Genomic DNA, 25,838 nt, shown 5'->3' on the forward strand with positions numbered 1-25,838 from the left:
TTGGTTCTCTCTATGCCCACTTTCTGGAGAGTTTTTATCATAAATGGGTGTTGAATTTTGTCAAAAGCTTTTTCTGCATCTATTGAGATGATCATATGGTTTTTATTCTTCAATTTGTTAATATGGCTGCCACCTTGATTTAGGACTTCTGACCTCCAGAACAGTGAAAGAATAAATTTCTGTTGTTTTAAGGCACTGAGTTTGTGGTAATTTGTTGCAGCAGCCATAGGAAAAGAATAGTCACCCATAGGAAGAAATTTCTTTTACTCAGGTCAAATAATTGTGTGATTTTGAGTACTATGTTTATAGAAACACTGTTAAAACCACCTAAAAGTTTTTCAAAAGAAACAAAAAAAATACCCAAGATCCTCACCAGGCATATTGATTCTTTCTATATCTTCATATTCTCTTCCATTCATTATACTTATGAGTATTATAAAACTAGTATTCGCAATTCTTTATTTTCAATCAAATTCAGAATGTAGACATTATCCCATGTGACCCCCTTGTCTCCACCATTGTGTTCATGCTTATATTTCATAGAGTGAAGCTGCAGGCATGAATTATTTAATTATATCCCTATTGTTACATATCTAGGCTATTTCCAAACATTTTGTTACAGATAATGTTGCAGTGAAAAATAATAGTAATAATACCACCATTTATGCTGTGCCTATGATACCACACGCCCAGACACTTCCGTCTGTGTGGTTTTATCTAAGCCTCACAATCAATAATTCTTTGAAACACAAAAGAGCTTGAGGGGGGAGATGGGTATTACAGATGAAGAAAATGGGGCTCTAAGAGGTAAATCAACACGTCCCCAAAGATTCATAAAGTTAGGAAGCAGAGGAGCCTGGAGTGGAATTTGGTCAGTCTGTCTCCAAAACCCACACTTTGTCATTAAGCCATACTTCTTCCCAAAAGTTAGTATAAATGAAAATTTTAATTGGCATCATATCCTCAAACTACGTTCCCAGGAGTGAGATGATAAAAGTCAGGGATTAAATGCTTATCATGTCTTAAAAACATCTTGTCAAACCACTTGGGCCAAAATTTTGAAACGAAGCAAATTTTTAACTAACGGGGATTTGTCAACTAAATTGTGGAACAGCCATATAATGTGCTATAAAGAAGGCCTTGGGGAAATTTGGTTATTCATATGAAAAGATGTTCATAATATATCAAGAGGAATATATACAATATTTAAAAGGTAGAAGCAACCCACATGTCCATTGAGAGATGAATGGATAAGCAATATTATTCAGCCTCAAAAAAGGGAGGAAATTCTGCAATATTCTACAACATGGATGAACTTGAGGACATTATACTAAGTGAAATGAGGCAGTCACAAAAAGACAAATACCATATGATTCCACTTATATGAGGTTCCTAGAATAGTCAGATTCATAGAGATAGAAAGTAGAATGGTGGTTGCTGAGAGCTTGGGGTTGGGGAGAATGGGGAGTCACTGTTTAAGGGGCACAGAGTTTCAGTTTTACAAGATAAAAAGAGCACTGAAGATGGACGGTAGCGATAATTGCCCAAGAAAATGAATGTACTTAATACTACTAAACTGTACACTTAAAAATGGTTAATTCCCTGGTGGTCCAGTGGTTAGGACTCCGTGCTCTCACTGCCGAGGGCTCGGGTTCAATCCCTGGTCAGGAACTAAGATCCCACAAGCCACACGGCCAAAAAAACAAAAATGGTTAAAATGATAAGTTATATTTTACGTGTATTTTACTACAATTTTTAAAAACTGGAAAAAGAAAGCAGTGTGTATGTGATCCAGCAATTCCGCTTTGGGGTATATACCCCAAAGAATTGAAAGCAGAGATTCAAACAGATATTCGTACACCCATGTTCATAACAGCGTTATTCACAAGAGCCAAAATGTGGAAGCCACCGAAGTGTCCATGGATGGATGAGTGGATAAACAAAATGTGGTATATACATACAATGGGACATTATTCAGCCTTAAAAAGGAAGGGAATTCTGACACATGCTACAACATGGATGAACCTTGAGGACATTGTGCTACGTGAAATAAGCCAGTCACAGAAAGACAAATAGTATATGTTCCACTTATTCGAGGTACTTAGAGTGGTCAAATTCACAGAGACAGAAAGTAAAATGATGCTTGCCAGGGGCTGGGGAAGAGAGGAATGGAGAGTTGGTTTTTAAAGGGTACAGAGTTTCAGTTGGGAAAGATGAATGGAAAAGTTCTGGAAATGGAAGGTGGTGGTGGATGTACAACACTGTACACGTACTTAATGCCACAGAACCATACACCGAAAAATGGTTAAAAGAGTAAATTTTGTGTTATGCATATTTTAGCGCAAGGGAAAAAGAAACAAGCAATATGAAAGCTTTTGCAAAACAATATTTAAACATAGAAAAATGTATGTTATTGAGCTGCATGAGCTGCTTATAAATCTTGGAGATTAATCCTTTGTCAGTTGCTTTATTTGCAAATATTTTCTCCCATTCTGAGGGTTGTCTTTTGGTCTTGTTTATGGTTTCCTTTGCTGTGCAAAAGATTTTAAGTTTCGTTAGGTCTCATTTGTTTATTTTTGTTTTTATTTCCATTTCTCTAGGAGGTGGGTCAAAAAGGATCTTGCTGTGATTTATGTCACAGAGTGTTCTGCCTATGTTTTCCTCTAAGAGTTTGATAGTGTCTGACTTTACATTTAGGTCTTTAATCCATTTTGAGTTTATTTTTGTGTATGGTGTTAGGGAATGTTCTAATTTCATACTTTTACATGTACCTGTCCAGTTTTCCCAGTACCACTTAAAAAAAAAAAAAAAGTCATGAAGAACCTAGGGGTAAGACGGGAATAAAGACACAGACCTACTAGAGAATAGACTTGAGGATATGGGGAGGGGGAAGGGTAAGCTGTGACAAAGTGAGAGAGTGGCATGGACATATGTACACTACCAAATGTAAAATAGCTAGTGGGAAGCAGCCGCATAGCACAGGGAGATCAGCTCGTTGGTTTTTGACCACCTAGAGGGGTGGGATAGGGAGGGTGGGAGGGAGGGAGACGCAAGAGGGAAGAGATATGGGAACATATGTATAACTGATTCACTTTGTTATAAAGCAGAAACTAACACACCATTGTAAAGCAATTATACTCCAATAAAGATGTTAAAAAAAAAAAGGAAAAATGTATGGGAGTATAAACTAAAAAGCTATTTCTGAGTGTTAGAATACAGGATATTTTTGTGTTTTTCTTACTTTTCAACAATGAACACATATTCTTTGAAGCATTTTCTTTTTTAGCTGAAAAAAGGAACGAGACGGGCAGTACAGGTACAAACTGACAGGTGGGCCGTGGTGGCAGGGAAGGGTGTACCTCCACTGGCAAGGTCTGTGTGATGTGTGTTTCCCCTCTGCCTCTTCAGCCCAAGACCCTCTTCTGGGCAAGAATTACTTCAGGCACTGATTGATGGAACACAGTTAACTTTAATGGTCTTCATGTAAGTTCCCCCACTGTGGAGCAGGGCAGGGCAATGAGTCTGAATGCTGGGCCCACTGACTCTGCCCGTTGCCCTAGCATTTTACTTCTGCAGTAGAGGGGCCTGTGGATTCAGGTTGTTTCCATGTCTTGGCTATTGTGAATAATGCTGCTGTGGGGAGTGCAGCGATCTCTTCAAGATAGGAATTTCATCTTCTTTGGATATATTTAACTTCTTGAAGCTCTATGTTGAATATTTAAATTGTGTAGGTTCTATTTTTCCCACCTGTCTCAGGAAGGCTGCAGTCCTTACCTGGACTTTGCAGAAGCCCTGGTAAGGGAAACAGTGGTAGAAATTAGTTTTATCAAACATGTTAAACTTCAATGTCTCTGCTGGATCCCCATGAGCCTACCCCAGCGACACAGGAATATTTTAGCAGGAAATTCTTTCAAATTGCATTTTGTCTTGTGTTTTCATCATAAAACTTTTCCAGACTTCAGGTCTTCCTGTCTCATGGACCCAGTTTCACTACTGAAAATAAAAACTCAGTAAGATAATTATCATTCTAAACTAACTTGATTATATTTTTAGCCTTTACTGAAAACATCACAAGTAGATCATTGATCATTTCTAATGGGAAAAGTAACTTTCTTGGCAAGTGACATGTCCACGTATATCTTGTATTTGAATTATATTTGTCAGTATTTCTCACCTGGACTTGAGCTACTCAAGAGCAGGGAACTCATTATATGTCCACACAGTAGGTCCTCTTTATCTTTATGCTAATTAGTTAACCAATTAACTTATTTACAGACACCAGGAATACTAAATGCTGATGATAATGATTAATATCTTTATTACTATATTCTTTCCTTTGCTGTGTTTCTTATGCTTACGCTACAGGCATTGTTCTAGGTGCTGAGGATACAGCAGGAAGTAAATATTACAGAATGTAATCCCACCTGCTCCCCACCAAAAAAAGCCTTACAAAATCTTACCAGAAGCTGGGGGCCATAGGTTTGCCTATTTTAAAAAAGAGAAAGGGAGGAAGGCAGGCAAGACTATGTTGCAGTGCAGTAGAATAAGTGCAGATTAGGACTCAGAAGCCTTGGGTTTACTTTGTGCTTTCTAGCTGTCTAACCCTGGGGAAGTTAGTTGACCTCTCTCTGCCTCAATTCCCTCATCTATAAAATAGGGATAATGAAAACATCTAATAACATTGTGGTGAGGATTAAATTAATCAAGACAATGTAAAGTGCCTAGAATAATGCCTGGCGCATGTTGAATACCCAATAAACATTAGCTATTGATTGTTGTCGCTGGTATGAACAACCCTGAGTAGGTCACATAACATCTCAGCTTCAGTTTCTTCCCCTGTAAAATGGGGGATTGTAGTAACATCTACCTCATGGGTAAGGTTCAAGTGAGATGAAGTAAGTGAAAGCTCTTTATACACTGAGGACTTAATCTAGGACTCAAAGCCTTCAGCGGGTAGCTGTTCAGGGAACCCAGGGAGAGGCGGGGTGGTGAGGTGGAAGGTGGAGGAGTCATGGGGACTGCAGGCAGAGCAAGAAGCCAGCACTTCGTTCCAGTGATTATGGTCGTGCAGATGTTTCTAATGAAACCACAAATCCAGATTTTTATGTAAGATCTCTAGTTTTTAAATGTTGGCAATTAAGTCGGATTTTTGTAAAACACTTTGAAAGCCAATCAAAATAAAGATGCAGGCTGCCAACTTGTGACCTGTTATAAACTTTTACAGCTATTACTTAATAAACCCCAGGGGAGAACTATAAAAGCAGCTGATGCAACAACTAAATTGAAAAGCCAAGAAACAACTAACATTAATTGGGTTCTATGTGTCATGCACATTATAGCATTTGATTCTCCCAGCAACCTCAAGAGATGGGCATTAGCACTCCCATTCTACAGATGAAGAAACTGAGGCCCAGAGATGCCTAAGGTCACACAACTGGTGAGGGGCCAATAGGGTTGAATGCCACCTCTCTGTGCCTCCGAAACCCAATCTCTTTTCACTCTGATGACTTTGCAAGATTGCAACACAGTGTCACCTGAGCCCATAGGCCCCTCGACTTCACAGCAGAAGTATAATGTCATGGCAGTGGGCAAAGTCTGTGCGCCCAGCATTCAGACTCATTGCCTTGCTCTGCTTCACAATGGGGGAAACCTACTTGAAGACCATTAAAGTTAACTGTGTTCCATCAATCAATGCCTGAACTAGACCTTGCCCAGAAGAGGGTCTTGGGCATTAGGGTATCTTTTCAGTGAGGCTTCCAGATCTGCAATAGGCAGCCTAAAGAGATAGGAGAGAGAGGACATCAGTCTCCCGATCAAAAAGGGTCTTGGAACCGGTCCCAAAAGCAATGTACAAAAATGCAGCAAGGTCTATATACTAATACATTTTATGTTAAGAATACAAACCATAAGTCTCTAAATTGCTGTGGTTTAGACCAATGACTCCCATCAGCCTCAACCTAATGTTGGGTCCACCTCCCCACATTACATCAAAACCCGGGCATTTAACAGGGTCAGTGGTAAGTTTTAAAAGCTCCCCAGGTGATCAACCAAGGATCACTGACTGTCTATTAAGAGAATTCAGCAGATACTTTATTCATTCGACAGCTGTTTCTTGAGCACCCACTATGTGCCAGATACATAGTATGTTGGAAATTAGTGAGCAATAGAAAGGCAATGTCTTGACTTTAGTCTAGTGAGGGGGGGACAGGGAGAAAAGCATGTAAACAAAATAACATCATTTTAGGTATAATAATAAGTGTTATAAAGAAAAATAAAACAGTTCAAGGGATAGAGAGTGATTGAGGAGCAGGTTATTTTATTGGACACATTGCTTTCTCTAAATTGAGATTTCTTTTTGAGTAGGTAATACTTTCGTATGTTTAAAAAAAAATCAAAGTGATAAAAAAGTATAAACCTTGAGAAGACTTACTCCAGCCTCTGACTCTATTCTATTTTTCTGGCCCAGTAGGTCTCAAAATATGATCCCCTGACTGGTAACCTGGGAACTTTAGAAATGCACAGTTTGGGCTCCATCCCAGACCTACTGAAGCAGAAGCTCTGTGGGTGGGACTAGTAATCTGTGTTGTAGCAAGCCCTCCAGGTGATGCTGATGCATGCTGGCATTTGAGAACTACTGCTCTAGTCTAATAAACATTTCTCTTCATTTCTGATGTATCCTTCCAGTGTCTCTTTTGTAAATAGCAGTAACGTGAATATTCATTCTTGTTTTTCCCCTTCTTATACAATTACTATTCTGCATCTTAGTTTTATTACTTAACGTGCACTAGAGATCTTCCTATTAAACACAAAGTTCATTATTTTCTGTACGTTCCTATGCTTTCGTAGTGTGGATATACCATGGAGTATTTAACCATCTCCCGCTTAATGATTGTAGGTTATTTCCATCTTTTGCTATTACTGTTTGCTATTACCATACTTAATACCCTTGTGCATGCGTCATTTCACATTTATTCGAGTCAGAGGATGAATTCCTAGAAGTGGGGTGTAAGATCAAAGGGCAAATGAATTTGGAAATTTCATAGATGGTGTTTGCTGCTCACAGAGGTTTTTGCTTTCTTGTCTGCAATGATGAGAATGTTTGTTTCACCACAAACTCACCAAATACAATCTGTTGGATTTTTGCCAATCTTTCAGGTAAAAAATTACACCCTCTAGTCATTTTAATCTATATTTCTCTTATTTTGAATGAAGTTGACCATCTTTGCACATGTTTAAGGGCCATCTGTATTTACCTGTGAACTTTTCATGCTTGTCTTTTGCCCATCTCTATTAGATCGATGTTCTTTTTCTCCTTTATTTCTAGAAGCTTTTTAGATATTAGGGGGATTAATCCTTTGTGACATGAGTTACAAATAATTTTTCCCAGTTTGCCACTTGCCTTTTTACTTTATGGAGTTTTTTGGTTTTATTTTCATTTTTAATTTTAATAATTGTTTTCTACCTAAAATTTAGTTCTTGAAAATCTGAATTTGGTAACTCATTCAAAATCAATTACAAGGCTTACCAGGACCTATCAGAAGCAAGTGCCCAGGTCCTAAGGAAGGCAACTGAGACCAAAAACAAGTTAGTTTTTTTGTCTACAAATATTTTGTCTACAAACATGTATGCAGAATCTACTATGTGTCAGGAACAAACACATAGTTTTTTTTTGAGCTGCTTATTTTTCCAACAATTTTTCATTACAAATATTCATAGAGAATCCTAAAGATGCCACCAGAAAACTACTAGAGCTAATCAATGAATTCGATAAAGTTACAGGATATAAAATTAATGCACAGAAATCTCTTGCATTCCTACACACTAATGATGAAAAATCTGAAAGATTTTTATACACTCCCATTTGCCATTGCAACAAAAAGAATAAAATACCTAGGAATAAACCTACCTAGGGAGACGAAAGACCTGTATGCAGAAAACTGTAAGACACTGAAGAAAGAAATGAAAGATGATACCAACAGATGGAGAGGTATACCATGTTCTTGGATTGGAAGAATCAACATTGTGAAAATGACTATACTGCCCAAAGCAATCTACAGATTCAATGCAATCCCTATCAAATTATCAATGGCATTTTTTACGGAACTAGACCAAAAAATCTTAAAATTTGCATGGAGACACTAAAGACCCCGAATAGCCAAAGCAGTCTTGAGGAAAAACAATGGAGCTGGAGGAATCAGACTCCCTGACTTCAGACTATACTACAAAGCTACAGTAATCAAGACAATATGGTACTGGCACAAAAACAGAAACATAGATCAATGGAACAAGGTAGAAAGCCCAGAGATAAACCCACACACCTATGGTCAACTAATCTATGACAAAGGAGGCAAGGATATACAATGGAGAAAAGTCAGTCTCTTCAATAAGTGGTGCTGGGAAAACTGGACAGCTACATGTAAAAGAATGAAATTAGAACACTACCTAACACCATACACAAAAGTAAACTCAAAATGGATTCGAGCCCTAAATGTAAGACTGGACACCATAAAACTTTTAGAGGGAAACATAGGAAGAACACTCTTTGACATAAATCACAGCAAGATCTTTTTTGATCCACCTACTAGAATAATGGAAATAAAAATAAACAAATGGGACCTAATGAAACCTAAAAGCTTTTGCACAGCAAAGGAAACCATAAACAAGACAAAAAGACAACCCTCAAAATGGGAGAAAATATTTGCAAATGAATCAGCGGACAAAGGATTAATCTCCAAAATATATAAACAGCTCATGCAGCTCAATATTAAAGAAAGAAACAACCCAATCCAAAAACGGATGGAAGACCTAAATAGACATTTCTCCAAGTCGACATACAGATGGCCAAGAAGCACATGAAAAGCTGCTCAACATCACTAATTATTAGAGAAATGCAAATCAAAACTACAATGTGGTATCACCTCACACCAGTTAGAATGGGCATCATCAGATCATCTACAAGCAACAAATGCTGGAGAGGGTGTGAGAAAAGGGAACCCTCTTTCACTGTTGGTGGGAATGTAAATTGATACAGCCATTATGGAGAACAGTATGGAGCTTCCTTTAAAAACTAAAAATAGAGTTACCATATGACCCAGCAATCCCACTACTGGGCATATACGCAGAGAAAACCATAATTCAAAAAGACACATGCACCCCAATGTTCTTTGCAGCACTATTTACAATAGCCAGGCCATGGAAGCAACCTAAATGCCCATCGACAGATGAATGGATAAAGAAGTTGTGGTACATATATACAATGGAATATTACTCAGCTATAAAAAGGAACGAAATTGGGTCATTTGTTGAGATGTGGATGGATCTACAGACTGTCATACAGAGTGATGTAAGTCAGAAAGAGAAAAACAAATATCATATATTAACGCATATATGTGGAACCTAGAAAAATGGTACAGATGAACCGGTTTGCAGGACAGAAATTTAGACACACATGTAGAGAACAAACATATGGACACCAAGGGGGGAAAGCGGCAGGGGGTGGTGTGCTGGTGTGATGAATTGGGCGATTGGGATTGACACGTATACACTGATGTGTCTAAAATGGATGACTAATAAGAACCTGCTGTATAAAAAAATAAATAAAATTAAATTTAAAAAATATATATATACATTTCAAATCAAAAGGACAAGAAGAAAAAGATAAATCTGCTATCATGTTGTTAGATTTTAACACCCATCAGTAATTGATGGATCAAACACACACAAAAAATAAGTACAGATATAGAAGATTTGAACTAATGTATTCTCAAGTTTGATTTAATGGATATACATATAACACTGCACCCATCATTTACCGAATACACATTCTTTATAGGCACAAGCTGAACATTTATAAAAATCAAACATTGACTGGGACATAAAGCAAATCTCTACAAATCTCAAAGGATTACTCTCATAGATCCTCATTCTCTGTCCACAATAGGGTTATTAGAAAACAAAAACAAGTTTTTTCAACCAACAGTGCTGGAAGAATTGTATATTCACATGCAGAAAGATTATTTATACCTTTAACTCACACCTTACATAAAAATTAATTCAAAATGACCATAAACCAAAATTTAAGAGCTAAAACTATAAAACTTTTAGAAAAAAACATGGGAGAAAATTTTCTTGACTTTGGATTAGGCAAAGAGTTCTTAGATGTGACACTAAAGTCATGATCCATAAAATAAAAAATTGATAAATTTGATTTAATTTTTAAAAATTGGAGGAATTCCCTGACAGTCCAGTGATTGGGACTCTGCACTTTCACTGCCGAGGGCCCAGGTTCAATCCCCAGTGAAGGAACTAAGATCTCGCAAGCCACATAGCACTGCCAAAAAAAAAAAAAGAAACAGAAAAAGAGTAAAATACATAATAAAAACCTATTTTTTAAAAAAAATTGTACTTTAAAAGACACTACTAAGAAAATGAAAAGGTAAACCACAGACTGGGAGAAAATACTTGTAAGTAATAATTCTGATAGAGGTCTTGTATTCGGAATACAGAGAACTTTCACAAATCAAGAAGAAGACAAACAACCCAATTTTTAAATAGACAAAAGATTTGAATAGACATTTCACCAAAGAAAATATATGAATAGCTAATAAGCACATTAAAAGATGCTTAACATCATTAGTCATTAGGAAAATGCAAATTAAAACCACAAGGAGATGCCACTTCATACCCACTAGGATGCCTGTAATTAAAAAGACAGAGAATAATAACTGTGGGAAGGGATGTGAAGAAATTGGAATCCTCGTAGATTGCTGACAGGAATGTAGAATAGTATATTCACTTTGGAAAATAGCTTGGCAATCTCTTAAAAAGTTAAACATAAATTTATGTTTAACAACCTAGTAATTCGACTCATAGATATGCACTCAAGATAAACAAAAACATGTGTCCACAGAAACACTTGTACAAGAAAGTTCATAGCAACATTATTCATAAAAGCCAAAAAGTGGAAACAATACAAATGTCCATTAACTGATGAGTGGGAAAACCAAAGTATGCTATATCCATACAATATAATACTTTTCATCAATAAGAGGAATGAATCACTGATACCTGCTACAATCATGGATGAACTTCAAAAATACTATGCTCAGTGAAAAAAGTCCAATAAAAAAAAGACCACATATTTTATGTTTCCATTTATATAATATATCTAGAAAAGGCAAATCTATGGATATAGAAAGCAGATTGGTGTTTGCCTGGGGATTGAGGATTGACTAAAAATGGGCATAAGGGGGTCTTCTGGGGATGATGGAAATGTTCTAAAATTGGGTTGTGGTGATGATTGCACACTCAGTAAATTTACTAAAAAACATTGAATTCCATGCTTAAAATGAGTGAATCATATGATATGTAAATTATACCTAAATAAAGCTTTTAAAAAAATAACAAAAAGATAAGTAGGAAAACGTTATTCTGGGAAGTTCAGAAATATACTTATAAAAAAAACAAAACTCTTTTAGCAAGTTAAGAATAAGAGAGTACTTCCTTAATCTAATAAAGAGCATCTACCATAAAACTATAACAATAACAATACTTACTGATGAAATGCTGAAAGCATTTCTCTTTAAGATCAGGAACAAGACATGGATGCCCCAAATCATGATTTTCATTCAGCTTTGTACTGGAGGTCTTAACCATGGCAGTAAGGGGGGGGGGGAAATATAAAATGTGGAAGCATTGAAATGGAAGAAGCAAAGCTATCATTATTTGCTGATAATATGCTTGTCTACATAGAATACCTCAAAGTATAAGAGAATTTGGTAGTCAACAGGATACAAAATCCAGGAACAAAAATCAGTTGTATTTCTATATACCAGCAACAAACAAAATGCAATAAAACAGAATACTATTTACAATTTCATCAACAAAAGTAAAGTATGTAGTAACAGATCTAAAAAAGGATGTTCAACACTTGGAGAAAAATGATAAAACTATTGAAACAAGATCTAAATAAGTGGAAAGATATATCATGTTCATGAATTGGAAGATTCAATATCATAAAGATATCAAATTTATCAGATTGATAAAAATAATTTCCATGCAATTACAATAAAAATTGCAATTTTTTTTCTGGAATTTGACAAGCTGTTTCCTAATTTTTTTGTGCCTTTATTGAAAACTATTACATTCCTAAAAAGGAAGAAAAAGATATTTGCCTGACAAAGTATCAAGAATTATCATAAACTTATAGTAATTAAGACAGAGTGGCATTATAGATCCAAACACACACAAAACGTAATTTTACCGCAGAGCAAACATTTTAGTTCAAGGTGAAAGGATAAATTTTTCAACATGTGGTACTGGGACAATTAGCTAACCTTAAGGAAAACATGATAGTAGACTCTTAAATTAGTCTTTAACCAGTTGGTTAGACCCATATGAGAAAAGTAAAAGTACACAATTCTTAGAAATTTACATAAAAGAGTAATTTAATAGAGGAGGGGAGATTTTTAAAATAAGACACAGACAAATCATAAAGAAAAAGACTGATACATTCAATTACATTAATAGTTATAAATTCTGTTTATCTAAAGATATCATAGATAAGCCATAAACAGGGAAATGCATATAAATGATAAAGAGTTAATATCCAGATTCTATAAAACAGGTAAAAAAGATTATATAAAGAAGATAAATCAATAAGAGAAGATAAACAACCCAATTAAAAATGGGCAAAAGAACACGAATTTTACTGAAAAGGAAACACAGATGGCTCAAAAACATATTAAATATATTTAATTTCAGTAATCAGGGTTACAAATAGACACCATAACGTAATACTATTTCACACCTACCAGATTGGCAAGAGTTAAAAATTAATCTATACCAAATGTTGGTGTACACGTGGAGCAAGGGAACGTTCGTAGATTGTGGATGAATCTATCAACTGGTAAAAGTAATCTGGAAAAGAGGTGGCATTACCTAGTAAATTTGAACATCTGCATAAGCTATGAGCCAGCAATTTCATTGCAATGTATATAACCTAGAGAGAGTTTTGTACAAGTGCAGTTGCAGTTAACGTTTATAGTGGCATTATTCATGATAGTCCAAAACTGGAGAAAACACAAATGTCTATCTACAATATATGATAAATATATAATATCCCAGGGAATTCCCTGGTGGTCCAGTGGTTAGGACTCGGCAACTTCACTGCATGGCCCGGGTTTAGTTCCTGGTCGGGGAACTAAGGTCCCACAAGCTGCTCAGCACAGCCAAAAAACAAAAACAAACAAACAAACAAACAAAAATATATATGTATATTCCATTCATACCACGGAATATTACATAACATAGAAAAAAGAAATTATAGCTACACTCGATGACACTGAATCTCTAGACCATGATATAAAGTGGAGAAAAAATTCAATGGCATCAATTTACATAAGTTCAGAAATAGGCAAAACCAATACATTCAAATCTATAAAGAAAAGCAGTAGAACGATAAAACACAAAGCTTGGGAGACTGGTTACTTTGGGAAGAGAAGAGAGACATAAAATAAAATTCCTCTTTTAAATATTCAGCACATGAGATGGTTAAGACTTATGTTCTTAATTATGGCATCCTTAGATTTTACTGATCAGAGCTAGGGGCCGAGGGAAGCACAACAGCCTTCTGCTAGAGCGAACTTGCCCCTTCATAAGAGTTTGGGACCAAGGAGCTGAGCCAGCCTTACTGACCCCAACAGGAGCCAACCCCTGACCTTGACCTCTTGACTCAAGCTAACGGCTAAAAATTCTAAATACTATTGCCCATATTGTTTTCCTCAAGTGCCACATAACAATCATTCAACCAATCAATGCATTAAGGAGTACTGGACTTATTGAGAAAAGATAAGATTTAATTACAACTCAGAACCAGCTCACTTCTGACCTTTTGTAGTCTTTTGAACACATACTCTCTTTGGAAGAACAGAAAAGTTTCATACTCCCCAGAGATTATGATGCGGACCTTCCAGGGGAACATTCTCTCTCCCCTAGCTTTTTGGGAATTTTCTTGGCCGGCGGGGTTAGGTAGAAACAGTACCACCAGCCAAGAAGTTTTTGTTGAGCTTTACTCTGTGGGTCATGGAGTAAAAGAAAAGGAGATTTGTGTTTATTTTCCAAAATGAAATTGTGGTATTGGGCATGCTTTTGAAAGCCAAATCTCCTTCAGAAGTTGTGCCATGCCCCCCAAGGGACTGTGCCGCACCCCTTCCTCCCAGAGAGGAGAATCATTTGACCAGATGACCAGTCTGCAGTTGTGCCCAGGTCTAATGTCTGGTCTGGCTGTCTGAGAAGGCCCAGGAGGGCAGGTTTGTGAACTGCTTCCCTGAACTCCTCACTGCTGCTCCCATGAAGTCTCATCTCTGGCCTGGAGATTCTCTGTCATCACTGCAGACCCCTCTTTGGCCAGGCTGTGACTGAAGGAGTCCGCTGGCCAGCCACCTGAGCCATTTCCTCTCGTAGGACCAGCCCCCGGCTCTACGAAGGGGAAATCCAAACACAGGTGTGTGTGATGATGTGGAGAGACCTGTTTACAGTGGACTTTCCTGGTGGCCAGTTCTCAGCAGGATTTTCCTTAGTGTTGCCCAGATAAGAGTTTTCAGTGGTCACCACCCACCTCTACATCTGGGGTGGGGGTGGACTCTGTGTGGGAGAGGGTCTGGAAAAGATCGCTGAGGGCTGTAGCCCAGTGCCCTCCTCCCCTCACCCCTATCCCATTAGTTGCTTGAATCCCTTCTGTCATGTGCCCTCCAAGACACCTCCCAGCTTTTTTTGTTTTTCTCTGGGAACAAGGAATTTACTGCCTTCAGAGGTAGCCTATTCCATTCTTAGATATATGTGGTTGTCAGGTTCTAAAACGCTGAGCAATTGTGAAATGGGGATGTGGTGGGAAGGAGGGAAGGTTCAAGAGCTTTTGAATAAATTGCTCTTTTAAGTTTAAGTTTTCTTCATTGGGGTCTCTATACCTTGCAACCATTTACTGAGCAGTTAGTACGTGCCAAGCTCTGTATTAATTATTATGCATGTAAGATTCTATTGAAACTTCCCCAAGCCCTATGAGTTATGTATAATTACTATCCTCATTTCATAGGTGAGGAAAAACAGATTCAGAGCAGTGAGGCCACATGCCTGAAAAGTCACAAGGCGAGTTAATGGTGGGGCTGGGTTTACATTCAGGTCTGTCTGACACCAAAGCCCTCTTCCCCACCACTGTGTTTGCCTGTCTCACAGCCCCATTGCAGCCTCATGAAGCAAGGAGTCATCCTTGAGCTGAGAAAGCTAAGGCTCTGGGAGGTCAAATGACTTCCCCGAAAGCATCCCTCAATACTGGAACAGGAACCTAAATCTTTGCCCTTCCCCTGACTTGTTCACCCTCCGTCCTGAGCCTCTGTGCATTGGCCTACTCTCACCGCAGCTTTCATCAGAAACTAAGGCTGAATCCATTCCCTGTTCAATTTCTTAATCTGATTCCCTAACATCCGTGGTCCCAACTCCCCAAGTCTTTCCCCAGTCACTGACCACTGTGGCTCTGCAGACAGCTGTCCTGTGTCCCCCGCCCTGCCTCTCCCATTCAGCAACCACTGACCTCAGCACCTTCCCAAAGGAAAAGAGCATCTGACCGCCAGAGGCAGCGGCAGCAAGAGCCTGGACACAGGTTGTACAGGAATCAGTGGGCAGGGGGAGGGGAGGGGGCTTGTCCCAGAAGAGGGTCCATACAGTTACTGCCATGCAAGTTAGGAGGTAGAAGCAAAGTCTAGACCATAAAGGAGACAAAGGCTGCAAAGTAACAGCCAACAGCAGAACGATTCTTTGCGGAGTGTTCCCAGGTTTAGGGAAGACGGAAGAGTAGGGAGAGAAAGACCCCAATTCTGTTCCTGACCTGACACCTAGTTTCCAGTGACTTTGCCCAGGTTCCTTTCTCTCTTTGGGCCTCAGAGAATATTCCAGAATGTCTAGGGCTCCTTGTGGTCTTTAAGCCTGAGTGTTGAATGCTGGTTCACTAAGTTGGTGGCCTTGTGGGCCCAAACAAGTGAGAAGCAGTGGGCTGAGGAGTAAGAAATCACCTGGACCAGACGGTGGCCTGCAGTCTGTTCTGAGCCCACTGTGGGTGGGACCCCAGGTGCCTGCTGCCATAAAGGGGAGAGATAGGCATCAGAGCAGGCAGAGCAATGACAGAAGTTGAGCAGCTGATCCTAAGTTCTGGAGCAGCCTTACAGGGGATAAGACGTTAGGCATTTTATACAAGAAAGAAAAGAAAGCCAAGAGCTGAATGACTAGGATAATGTACTACTTTGCTGTGTCTATTCAGTCCACTTTTCTAATTGCTACCACATACATCTACAGGGTTTCCATGAAAGTAGCAATTTTCAACAATGTGACCCTGCCCCCTGCCCCTACTAGCCACAGATGATTGGTCTAAGCTGGGCCAATCAGAACCTACCCTGGGAATTTTGGACTTGGAGTGAAAGGGAGCTCTGGTAGCCATGTTTCCTCCACCTGGACCAGAGCAGTAGTGGAAATGCTCCGTTTTCTCCATTAGAGAAAGAATAATGTAGCACATTATTCTTTAATAATAATGTAGAGAAAGAATAATGTAGCACAAATATCACCACCAAAACGTCAGCCCTATGAGAGCAGAGATTGTTTGACTATTTCTGTTCATTGCCGTATCCCTAGAATATGCCTGGAACATAGTAATAATGATAATAATAGGAACAAATATATAGTGCTTATTATGATCAGACAACTGTCCGAAGTGCTTCACACATGTAATTCATTTAATCCACATAACAACCCTATAGGATAGAATAATATTATCACCATATTCCATATGGGAAAACTGAGACACAGGGTAACTTGCCTAAAGTCACACAGACCATTGGTCTAGGAACCGGAATTCAAACACCAGCCATGTGGTTCCAGAGTCTGTGCTCTTAATCACCATCCTACACGAGGTGTCAGTAAACCTGTGTTGAAGGAAGAATGCATGAATGGGTCAGACAGGCAGAAGGGAGAGCGGGTGAGAGAGAGAATTCTGTAACAATTGAGCACCTAGTTCAGAAGGTCTCTGCACTCAGTTCTACTCTTGCCCTTGGGTTCTGGAAAGCCTCACCAGCCAGTCTTGTAAACAGGACTGGTTTCATGGGCATCAGAAGGGCTCCATGCTTGGTTTAATGCTCTGCTATCACCACCTCTAAATTCTTTTTTTTTTCCTCTTACTGTTATTGTTTATTATTTTTTATTTTTTTATGTCAGGACATATATTCTCCTTGTTATCGTAACATTTTAATCACATTACAAATTGATCAGTGTTGTCTTCAGTGAAGAAAACTCTACTGAAGCGAGTTTAAGTGTGCGTGCTTGAACAAGTCCCAAATTTAGGTAGGTGTGGCTAGCAGTCCATTTATTTGATTCAATGGCTCAAGTGATGACAACATTGGTTTGGCACCAGCTGTCCTTGTCAAAGTCTACACACACCAGGTGACCAGAAACTCTTTTCAAGGACTGCAGTAGTTAATTTTATGTGTCAATTTGACTGGATCAGCGGATGCCCAGATATCTGGTTAAGCATTATTTCTGTGTGTCTGTGAGAGTGTTTCTGGCTGAAATTAGCATTTGGATCAGCAGACGAAGGAAAGTAGATGGCCTTCCCCAGTGTGGGTGGGCCTCCTCCAATCTGCTGAGGGCTGGGATAGAACAAAAGGACAGAGGAAGGAGGAATTTGCCCCTTTTTTCTGCCCTATTGCTTGAGCTGGGACATCTCATCTCAGAGAACTGAATTTTAAACTTTAGTTTTCATTAATTTCATTTTAAGTAGTGCTACTGTATTGGACTGAACAGAACCAGAACTTGTGCCCTTCTCCTGTACCTCAACACTTGACTGGATTCAGCAGTGCCTGTGGAGGGGCTGAATCACTCACTGGCTCCCTCTGGTGCGAGGCTCTTTGGCAGAGCCTGACACATAATAGGTGCTCAACAAACAGCAACTGAGTGGTTTCGTGGGTGCTCGAGGCCACTTCTATAGATGAAGAATCTAGACAGGGGGCTGGAAATGGAAGAAGGAAGGCAACTGTCACAGGAATGTCACTTTATCCCATCCTGAGGCAAACACAGGAAAGGACCAGCCTCAGCGGAGGTCGGACAGCCCCTCGGTGACTAACGCTCACAGGAATCCACACCCAGCTGGGTTAGCTGTCCACAGAAAACCTTCTGAGAAGGGCCCAGCCTACAACGAGCTGGGAGACGTGTCAGGGAGGAGATGAAGGCGCCTCTGGTATGTCTCTGAAAAGCAGCCAACAGACCCAGAGCTGTCAACACCATAAACCCAGCTGGGAGCTCAGAGAGCTCAACCTAAACTCACTTGATACATGGTGGAGGGAGTGAGGCCCCAGGCCTGCTGGCCGCTCCAGCCCACTGGGTCAAGGGTTCCCAGAAGCAGCTCTTGCATCTCCAGCCTGGGCCCCTCTTTGGGCCCAAGCTCTCCTCTTGCCTCCCCCTCGACCAGCGCCTGCCCCCCACCCCCAGGTTAACTCCTGGCTCATTCAGGTCTCTGACTAAATGACCCCTCCTCTGAGAAGCCTTCCTCCACCCACCTTCCTGGGCTGAACTGACCCCTCTGCTGGCCCTGGAGAATCATTAATAATTAGCAAATAAACTGACCCTGCAGCTGTCTACCGTGGCACATCCTGCACAGGGTTGCCGTGGTGAGAAACAGCCCAACTGCAAACTCACTCCTGCAGAGTGGGCAGCTCTTGTGATTTGGGGCTCTTTTTTGACAACACTGTTTATCTTCTCTGTCCATTGCATCTTAATCAGTGCAGCTCAAATCTCCCAAGAAGCATCTCCCGGGCTTCCTGCTGCCCATCAGTTTCAGCTGCTCTGGAGGGCAACTCCTTGCCCCTTGGGGCTCCCCCGGGCTCCCCTCTAACTCTGAGGATGATCCACCAAGGTGTTTCCAAATAACACGGTAACAGAGACTTAACTTTATTCTCACAGATTTTTACTTCCTTGTCAGAGCCACTTAAAAGGGAACTGGGGGGAGTTTCCTGGTGGCCTAATGGTTAGGATTCCGGGCTTTCACTGCTATGGCCCAGGTTCAATCCCAGGTCGGGGAACTGAGATCCCACAAGATGTGTGGTGCGGCCAAAAAAAAAAAAGTGGGGGCGGGAACTGGGATTAATCGCCAGTGGTGACTGAGGAAGGGCCTGAGTTAGTGGGAGCGGAGGGAGGGTGTGTGTATCTGGGGAGGTCGGCGAAGGTTTCAGGGAAGATGGGGCATTTGACCTGTGACTTTAGAGACAAAGACCTTCCAGGCAGAGGAAATAGCCTGCGCATAGGTGTGGAGGCCTGAGAGAGGATGCAGGGCTCGAGGAACTCAAAGTTGTTTGGTATTATAGGAACTCAAGGTATGATGCCAAGCGGGCCCAGGCGGTGTGCTGGAGAGGTGAGCAAAGCTCCTGAGGACCTCAGAGCCAGGGACTTCATCCTGGGAGCAGCAGTGTTCCAGTGTGTATTCCCCAAACACTAGGCCCATGGAACTCTCAGCTCCAGAAGAGGGCTGGGTTTCTGTGTCCCCCACGTGGAGACTCCCTCCGACATATGTGAATTTTGTAAAGGTTTTGCTAAAACTAATAGTAACCACCTGTGAGTGTCTGCAAGTCACCAGGTGGGCATCACCAAATCGGACCCACCTCACCACCCTATGAACTAGGTCCTGTTGTATCATTCCTAGTTTAGAGAGAGGTTAAGAAATTTTATAGGGGGGTAAGGTCACACAGCTGGTAAGTGGTAGAGCTAAGATATGAACTTGAGCAGTCTGATTTTGAGCTTCCTGGAGTAAAGAATGGGCTTAACTTTATTTCATCCAACTTTTCCTGACTTGTTTTTAATTATGGAAAAATTTGTGCACATCTAGTAACATTGCAAGACAATGGATTCTGTGGGCAATGGGGAGCTATGAAAGGGTTCTTATCCAGGAGCTTTCTATCTGATTTGCAAATATCCTTAGTGTGCTGTTATCAGTCACTTACACTTTGGTGTGAATTAGCCCTTTCCTAGAGCACCTCAATAGTCTTGGTATCTCCCCAGTACCCAGGAGGGATGACATGAGATGGTGCTATAAGAACATTTGCTTGAGTGAATTGTAACTTCCCCTGTTGAAGACAGTGGGAGCAATGGAAGGAAAGGCCTGGAGCCTGGGACATGGTCATGTCAGAGTGTGAGGGACAGGAGGCAGGCAGGGACAGTTGTGAGGGCACCATGGGATCCAGAGTCTTGGAACTGAAATGCAAAAGCCAAACTCACCTACTTCACGGCTAAAGGCCAGGCCTGAACATTAAGTGCAAACCCAAATATCTATTCAGAATGTTTTCTCTTTTAGACAGCAGCTAACCCACCTGGTCAACCGGAAAATGAGGCATTTGTTGGAGCTGAAGGTGCATCAGTAGATTCTTGCTTTTAAGAGTCAGAGTCGGAGGGAAAAAAATCACCCTCAGAGCCTATATCCATCCCCACACGCACAAAGCTACTGGCAAAGAGCAGGGGATTTGGAAGGTTGGCTCGTTGAACCAAGGGATCCTTAGAAAGCACCTAGGCTGTTTCTCTCATTCTAAGGACGGCAGGACTGAGGTCCAGAGAGGGCAAGGTCACAGAGCTGGTTGAGACCAGAATCTGAGGGTCCCTTCCCAGTTCGGGGCTCTGCCCATGGCTGCGGGGCCTGCACTGCAGTCCCCCCCACCAAGACCACTGCCACTTTCTTGGCCCTGTCCCCTTTGTCAGGGGAGGCAGCCTTGTGCACACACCGCCCACCACAGACCCACAGACAGAGCTCCCTGCTGTCATCTGACTGCCCCTAATGAGATTACAGACTCCTGGTGAAATAGACGAGAGTTAATTCCCTCTGGCTTTAAAGGGCAGGCCAGGCCACAAGAAATAGCAAAAAACAAAACAAAACAAGCAAACAACCCCACCCAAAACAAACAAACAAAAAAAAAACACCTTTATCTAAAAACGCTAAATATAGATGGTGACCCTAACAGCCACTTCCCTGCTTGGCATGTTGCAGTTCATTCCTGCTTTCACAGATGTTCTCTGGATGGAACGTTGCACCAGCCCTAACAAAGTAGATGCTATTATTATGTCTGCTTGGTTGGGGAAAGAGCACACTGAGGCAGTGTGCTCTTAAATGGCTGCTCCAGGATCACACAACTAGTAAGTGGCAGAGCTGGGACTTGAATGTAGGTCCCTTGGGCACTGTCGTCTCTAAAAATAATAAGCCCTGAGAACCTACAGCGTTCCCAGTTTTAGGCTTAAAGCAGCCCTGAAAGACATACCTCACAACGGGTAACACAGTCCAAGTTTGAACTCGGGTCCACTGGACTCAAATCCTACATTCCCTACAATATTGGGAAGCACCTTTGAACCCATCCACCTGTACACGTGGTGGGAACCAAACAACGTAGGCCTGATTTCCACTCTGCTACTTGCTAGCTCTGGCCAGAGTCCCATGGCCAAGGGACTCTGGTTCCTGGGGTCTCAATCTCATTTTACTTTCAGTAAAATGAAGGTTGGACCCCTGGGGTTGTTGGGATGATTCCCGATGGTTCACACAGGTAATGCAACTGGAACAGGACTCCCACACAACCTGCTCGTTTCCCGACCTCTCTTTGCCTCAGTTTCCTCATCTGTAAAATGATACTTATAGTACTTACTTCTTGGATTTAGTGCTAGGATTAAATGTGCTAATACAAGTAATGTGTGTCTAGAACAGCACGTGGTGTACAATAAATGCTTAATGCTGACGATTGCTAGCATTGCTAGTTATTCATTATTTTGCTAGTTTATTGTTATTTATTATTGCCAGTTATTGCCTTGCCTTCAATGCTTTCTGGAATGAAGTGGAGGTAAAAATCAAACCAACCAAACAAATGTTTCTCTTCTTCCTCCCACCAGTCCCCTGTCCCCTCCCCTTTCTAAAAGGAGCACTTGGCTTTGAGGTCTGATCCCCCAACCACATGGCCTGCTCTAATTTCCCAGGCTCTAATCTGCTCCCGGCTCCTAATGATGCAGCTGGTAATAGGATTGTGGCCTCCCTCTGGGGCAACCACGGGGGCCATGGCCGTGGGGCTGGCAACTAGCGCTTAGCAACCCTGACCACCTGCCGGCTGAGGAGCCAGAGCCCCCAGCCAGGACCCTGTGCCCGGGCTGGCCTCCCGTGCATGGAATGGTGCTGTGCCCTGGGCCAGCAGGCTGGGCTTGCCATGGTGCTGGGTGCCATCCTGGCACGAGGGTGGGATGTGTGCAGGCGGAATGGACTGCTCATCCTGTCTGTGCTCTCTGTCACCGTGGGCTGCCTCCTCGGCTTCTTCCTGAGGACCCGGCACCTCTCACCACAGGTCAGCCAGCCATGCGGGGCATCACAGGTCCCCATCTCGGAGGGCTGGGTGGGCCTGAGGAATCTGGGCGTCACATTCCCACTCCGTGGCTCCCTGATGGCATGACAGTGGGTCACTTTGCCTCTCTGGGTCCCAGTTTCCTCCTCTGTGAAGTGGGTGTGATAAACGCATTGCAGGACTAGAGTGAGAGAGGAAGTGGCTTCACACCAGCATCTCCAGGTGAAAGAGAGGTAAGGATGCCTTCTTGGAATAACCACAGGCTAAGAGCTGTAGGGGAGGGAAGAATGGGATCCTATAAGCATGCAAAGCAGGCATCAGAGAATACCTCCTAAAGCAGCTCACGGGCAGAGAGCTGGAATGGGCATTCTAGGCAGAGGTAACAGCAGAAGCAAGGCAAAGGGGCATGAAAGGTTTGCGGGGGGCTGGGGGGGGGGCAGGTGAAGCAAGCTGTTCACAGCAGCTGGAATGTACGCGGTGAGGCAGGGGCTAGAGCACAGGGGCCATCAGGCCTCTAGATCCCACCACCGAGCACGGGCTTGGGGCAACCATGAGAAGCTTTGAGCAGTGATATGGTCAGACCTGAGCTTGGAGACATCCCTCTGGCGCTGAGTGGAGGATGGGGTAGTGGCGGGACTGGCAGGGGGCCAGGTGAAGGGTAAGACATGACAGTGGGGATGAGCAGGGCAGATCTGAGAACTGTTTCCCAAAGAGGTAGTTTCAGGATGTGGTGGCTGATTGGATGTGGGGTTGGGGGGACAGGAAGGCAATGCAGGCCCCCAGGGTTCTGGCCTGTGTAACTGCAAGGGTGATGATGCCTTGCTTGGGGAAGGACCCTCTTCTCACTTAGCGCTCATCTCATGCGGGAGACAGAGGGACACTCATGCTGTCGAAGGCAGAACTTTTCTAACACTGTTAAACGGTAAGGAGGACTTTATTCAGGACTACTGTGATAGGTGTTAAGACCATGGCGACAGGGGAGAGCGATCAGAAGCAACTCAAATACGGCAACTGCAGCTGGGGATTTACAGCCAATGAGCACAGTGAGGTCAGTGACTAGAAAATTACTAAGAGGAGACATCAAGGATAGGGGAGGGGGAGTCTTGCTAAACCCACTAACAAGGTCTTTGTTGAAGGCAGAGTTGGGGGGATTCTCACTAAATTGACTTAGCAGGGTTTTCGCTACAAATGGGTGAAGCAGGACGAAGAAAGGATGAGGCTTAGTTGAAAAGAGGGCTCAGAATGGCCGGTCTAAAGGTTGGTCAAGGAGAGTTTTTGTCAGTGGGCTCCTGGAAGATTCCTTATTTCATAATATTCCTCTTCCTGCAGTTCAGTGATATCTAATATGTTCTCTACAACCAGGGCTCAAGGTATCAGATTTCGTCTTCCATTAAAAGGAAAACACGCCTCTCTGGGAATCGAGGCCGCTATTACTATAGTTACACTGTTAAGGTGCTATCAGTTATTTAGGGAGAAGCATAGACTCTGGAGTCAGAGGAACCCTGAACTTGGACTCTACTAGTGAATGGCTGTATGGCCCTAGGCCAACTCCTGTCTCCTTTCTGGAGCTCAGTTTCGTTATCTGTAAAATGGAGGAGGGTGGGACTGTATGTCTGCTAGAATTGCTGTGAGGAGTAAACAAGGATTCATCAGTGCCTGGATACAGCGGGTGCTTAGTGAGTGTTACTTTACTCCTCCCTCCCTTACCCACCTGTCCAAGTCCTACCAACGTCAAGAACCGCCTCATAGATCCCGTATCTTATGAAAATTCTTCCAGACCTACCCACATCTGCCCACTCTCCTCCCACACTCACCCCATGCTCATCCCTCCACTGGAACCCAGCTGCTGGAGGTCTTGCTTCAGAGCTGTTTGTTCAGAGTCTATTTCTCCCATCAGCCTTTGACTTGCTGACTATCACATGGGCTTTCTTGAACCAAAAGGTGAGCCTAGCTCAGTGTCACAGAGTGAACCCTCAACTAATGCCTGAATTAAATTGGCAATGGCACAAACAATTTGCAAGCCACTTTCTTTAATTTTCCTCAGCAACGAAAATATATTTCTTGCAGGAAGATTATTTTGTGAAAACAAATTGGAATGCCTATTCTTAAAAGCCAAACTCATCTGGCGCCTCCTTTGCCAAAGCTGCCTTCCCCATCTGTTTGGAAGCGCTAACAAGTTCTGGTCTGGATTAACCTGCCAGATAAATTGAAGGAAGGATGTGGAGTCTTAGAACAATTACTTGTCAGGAATTGGCTTTGTCAGCATCTTATTTTGAAATCCAGGAGTTGTTTATTTGATCTCTGCCTGTGACTCAGAAACCAAACCCTTCTTATTTTGTAAGCTTATGCAACAAGGCAAAAATCATAAACAATATGCAAAATGGTAGAATGTCCTATTTGTGAAAAGAACTTACAAAATCACAAGATTTATCTTTGGAAATAAGTATCTCATTTAAAAATATAGATCATTTTGAGAGTTCCAGTTAAACCATGATGAATTTATAATTGTACCCATTTTTCTTTCCTTCCTGGGATACCACTAAAATTGTAGTAATGGAATTGTTTAAAAATATAAACTCCCAAGAACAAAGACAATACAAACGGAGACAACCGAGAAAAGAAGTCGAGGAATGACAATAATTCCTGGATGGGAAGTGGATAGAGTTGAATGATCTCATTTAGTAGAGCACAGAAAGCTGAAATCTTGTGTCTGTAGAAGCAGAATGACAGCAGATACCACCTGAGTTTGTCTTGGAGAACTCCAGAAGGGCTCTGGACCTGAAAGTGCAAGGCGCTGCAGGAGGCAAGGGTTAAGCATGCAGCTGAAATCAGGGACGTTGGTTAGAATTTTGTAACTGGAGCAGTTCGACCTCTAGGTCCCTTACAGTTCATGTAATCAGGGGACCCCTCATCCACTAACTCTATCCCCCTGCCTGTCCCAAGGAACCAGAGAAGGTTGACTTAGGGATGTTAGGCCCACCTGTAAGCGTTGGGGGAGGGGAGGTGGTGAGGCGCATGCTTCAGGTGAATAGTGGACATCCGCATCTTGAGCATGGGGTCCCCACAAGACTGCTGTCAGCTGGGCTTAAGTACAGCCCCATCCCCCCACCTCCCACCCCACACACAGCCAGAGGCAGGAAGGGACTTGTCTCACTGAAGCCTCAAAGGAAAGATCTCCGAATTCTGCTGTGAAGGGGAATTCTCCCCATCTCACCCTCCCCCCAGTGAAAAAGCTACATCTTCACCTGTTAGCCTTCCTTGAGGAGCCATCAGTTGACAAGTCCCACTCATGCACACAGCAGTTTAGTGTGTCACACTTATACACAAGCAGAAGCCGAAGACCAAACGAACAGAACGGTAGGTCTCTAATGAAGCAGAGGGAATGCAGGGAGTAGAAGAAAACTCTTAAAACCTTTCCTCAAGTTCTTTGAAGATATGAGAGAAGGT

General features: G+C 42.0%; 1 protein-coding gene across 1 annotated transcript in view; it reads left to right on the top strand.

Moving 5' to 3' along the window:
- The first annotated feature begins 22,244 nt into the window (after positions 1 to 22,244).
- Positions 22,245 to 25,838, top strand: part of SLC1A7 (solute carrier family 1 member 7) — a 47,100-nt gene continuing 43,506 nt past the window's right edge. Inside the window, exon 1 of the mRNA XM_060140054.1 lies at positions 22,245 to 22,394. Coding sequence (XP_059996037.1) covers positions 22,260 to 22,394 — 135 coding nt within the window. The 5' untranslated portion in view covers positions 22,245 to 22,259. The remainder of the gene's footprint in view (positions 22,395 to 25,838) is intronic.

The sequence above is a fragment of the Lagenorhynchus albirostris genome, chromosome 2 (genome assembly GCF_949774975.1).
Source record: "Lagenorhynchus albirostris chromosome 2, mLagAlb1.1, whole genome shotgun sequence".
In the NCBI taxonomy this organism is placed as follows: Eukaryota; Metazoa; Chordata; class Mammalia; order Artiodactyla; family Delphinidae; genus Lagenorhynchus; species Lagenorhynchus albirostris.